This window comes from Piliocolobus tephrosceles, chromosome 13 (genome assembly GCF_002776525.5).
Source record: "Piliocolobus tephrosceles isolate RC106 chromosome 13, ASM277652v3, whole genome shotgun sequence".
Lineage (NCBI taxonomy): Eukaryota > Metazoa > Chordata > Mammalia > Primates > Cercopithecidae > Piliocolobus > Piliocolobus tephrosceles.
The window spans coordinates 4,088,574-4,091,924 of record NC_045446.1 but is presented as its reverse complement, the minus strand read 5'-3'; the positions used below and the strand labels follow the sequence as shown (position 1 = coordinate 4,091,924).

Genomic DNA, 3,351 nt, shown 5'->3' with positions numbered 1-3,351 from the left:
CTTGTTGGGTGGAGTGTTCTGTATTCTGTTGTTGGGTGGCGTGTTCTATCTTCTGTTGTTGGGTGGAGTGTTCTATATTCCGCTGTTGGGTGGTGTGTTCTATATTCTGTTGTTGGGTGGCATGTTCTATATTCTGTTGTTTGGTGGTGTGTTCTGTATTCTCTTTTTGGGTGGCGTGTTCTGTATTCTGTTGTTGGGTGATGTGTTCTGTATTCTATTGTTTGGGTGGCGCATTCTGTATTCTGTTGTTGGGTGCCGTGTTCTACATTCTGTTATTGGGTGGAGTGTTCTATATTCTGTTGTTGGGTGGTGTGTTCTACGAAATGTCAGGTCAGGTTGGTTAAGGGTTGTTAGTTTAGGTTTTCTATATTCTTAGTTTTTTCTTTTTTTGCTCTTTTCATCAATTGCTATGAGAAAGAAGTGTTGAATTTTTTCAACTGTAATTGTGGATTTGCGTGTTTCCCCATTCAGTCCTATTGGTTGTTGCTTTATCTCTTCTCTAAAACTATATTTTAACTCACTTTTACTGATTTTGAAGTAGATTTTTTGTTTAGGAAAACAAACTGTTAAAATGTAAACCAACCAGAGATAATTTTAGGGAGCAGTGTTTAATTGAGCCTTCAAACTTGTTCATGAGTCGTGATCAATCTTTGTTGTCATATTATTATATTAAAAACTATTTCAGAGGAAATTTGTAGCCAGGTACAGTTTTTTAGTAGTTTGATTAAAAAGTTAAATTTATCACAATGAATTATATATTTTTAATGTTACGATTCCTGTTGTATAAAAATTTTACTAACAAATTTAAAAGGTGAGAAGAAGAGATCAAATTGTTTTGCAGTTATAAAATTATCATTAGTTTAGCCTTTGAGAATATAGGTAATAGATTAAAAATTCAATTTAAAAATGATTTAAACTGCTTTTGAGACTTCCTCCATAACCTTTTCCATTTATGAAAAGCAGACACTCGCCTATGGGGACATGAACCATGAGTGGATCGGCAACGAGTGGCTCCCCAGCCTGGGCCTACCCCAGTACCGTAGCTACTTCATGGAGTGCCTTGTAGACGCCAGGATGCTGGACCACTTGACCAAGAAAGACCTTCGAGGGCAGCTGAAAATGGTTGACAGTTTTCACAGGTAACTTAATGGAGATAGTTCTTACTAATTGGCTAAGATTTTTCACTGTTACCATCTCTAAATCATTTCTCCTTTCTTCCAAATAGAAACAGTTTCCAGTGTGGAATTATGTGCCTGAGAAGGTTAAATTATGACCGTAAAGAACTGGAAAGAAAAAGAGAAGAAAGTCAGAGTGAAATAAAAGGCTAGTACATGACATTTAATTGATTTAGTTCACTCCTACTTGCTGGTGTGTTTGCAGCCTCAGTGACTTCCTGTTTTCAAAAAAATCAAGAAAGGCTAAATTTAAGTGGAGAAAACTAGTCTAGTATCATTGCAGAGGAGGGCTGGATGAAGATGAGTGCTTTTGACATCCTCCACAGCCAGAGAACTGTTCCCTGTGTTCTCACACCTCAGTCTGGAGGTTAAATGTCTCAGGCTAGTCATTTCCTATGAGTTGAGAGTTTTCCTTTGGTCATGGTCTGTGTACTCCTTCACTCCGAAATGTCGTTCCACACTGTAAGGTAACAACAGAGCAAAGCTCACTTGATGATTCAAGTGTAAGAAATATGACTGGGGGCTTATCCAAGGGGTTCAGGAACACAGGAAAGCGCCGTGCTGTTCTGCTCCCAGAGTGGAAAGAGAAGCAGCGTCCACATTTCAGCCAGTCCTTGAAGAAGGTGGAGGAGCTGCTTAGGGTAAAGAAAAGGCATTTCCGTTGGAAAACACAGGCCAGGGAGGTGTTAGAGGACGTGGGACATTCATCCAGAAGACGTGGAGTCGGTTCTCTTCTCTATTGGGGAGCCTCTCACTCGGTACTCAAATTTATTTGTTTATTTATTTATTTATTTTATTTATTTTATTTTGAGAGAAGGTCTCGCTGTCTAGCCCAGGCTGGGCTGGAGTGAAGTGGTGTGATCACAGCTCACTGTAGCCTTGAACTCCTGGGCTCAAGTGCTCTTCCTGCCTTAGCCTCCCTGGTAGCTGCTGGGACTACAGGTGTGCTCCACCATGCCTGGAATTTTTTTTTTTTTTTTTTGTAGAGACAGGGTCTCGCTATGTCGCCTAGGCTGATCTTGAACTTTTGAGCTCAGGCGATCCTCCCACCTTGGTCTTCCAAAGTGTTGGGATTACAGGTGTGAGCCACCACACCCAGTCAGAATTTGGTTTTAAAGTTAGACGGTAAACATTAAGCTCAGAGTAATGACTCCCAGAATTCCTGGAATGCAAGGAAGTCACTAATAACAAGAGTGATAAGAAGAGGCCAGCCTTGCTCACAGTGAGTAGGCACCAGGTGGTGCTCCAAGCACTCCGGGGTTGGCTTCTTTTGTCTTTCCCTCAGCCCCATCAGTCTAAGTGCTGTTTTCATCCCCACTTTTTACTAAGAAAGAAACTAAGGATAAAATATGGTTGGGAGATGGCCCAGTTGAAGGGAAGTTTACTCATGATTGAGTTAATGTGAATCAGGAGAAAAGTCGTAAGTTGACATTTATATAATGTGTGTATATGTATGGACTTTTATCCAGAAAAGGGCATTGGAAATGAAATATGTCCATCTGTTTTGTTTTCTGTATCTATTTTACATCTTTTTCCAATAGACAAAAACTGTCTTTGGAAGTGATTGGTGATCATCTGCATATATTTTTATAGAGTGGCTATTTTTAGACCTAATAGAGCAAATTGAATAATTTGTTAATTTTCTTAAGATATTGTGACCAGGCATGGTAGCTTATGCCTGTGATCTCAACACTTTGGGAGGCCAAGGCAGGAGTATTATCTGAGCCCATGAGTTCAAGACCAGCCTGGGCAACACAGTGAAACCCTGTCAGTACCAAAAAATTAGCTGGGCTTCGTGACACAGGCCTGTAGTTCCAGCTCCTCAGGAGGCTGAGGTGGAAAAAGTCACTTGAGCCCCGGAGGTTGAGGCTGCAGTGAGCTGTGATGGTACCAGGCTGTATCCAGACTGGGCGACAGAGCAGGATCTTGTCAATAAAAAAAGAGAGAGAGGAAAAAAAAAGATTTTCTGGAAAGTCTCTGATATGCTGGATGATATTTTTAAGTTTCTCTCATTTTAAAATGAGACAAAGACTTCAAGATTAGAAATGAGAGGTTTCTGTTGAATTATGCAAAGTGTTCATTTTATTATGAAGCCAGCTCCATCCGTGATGAAGTGTTCAGAAGACTCTCCAGTCTGTGTGTGAAGCATGTTTATACATGTTAGGTATTCATGTTC

At 40.3% G+C, this 3,351-nt stretch overlaps 1 protein-coding gene across 5 annotated transcripts in view; it reads left to right on the top strand.

Moving 5' to 3' along the window:
• Positions 1-3,351, top strand: part of PPFIA1 (PTPRF interacting protein alpha 1) — a 115,937-nt gene that overhangs the window by 102,732 nt on the left and 9,854 nt on the right. For all 5 annotated transcript variants that reach the window (XM_023186459.2, XM_023186457.2, XM_023186455.2 and 2 more), the window contains 2 exons: positions 964-1,139; positions 1,226-1,323. In XM_023186459.2, coding sequence (XP_023042227.2) covers positions 964-1,139; positions 1,226-1,323 — 274 coding nt within the window. The remainder of the gene's footprint in view (positions 1-963; positions 1,140-1,225; positions 1,324-3,351) is intronic.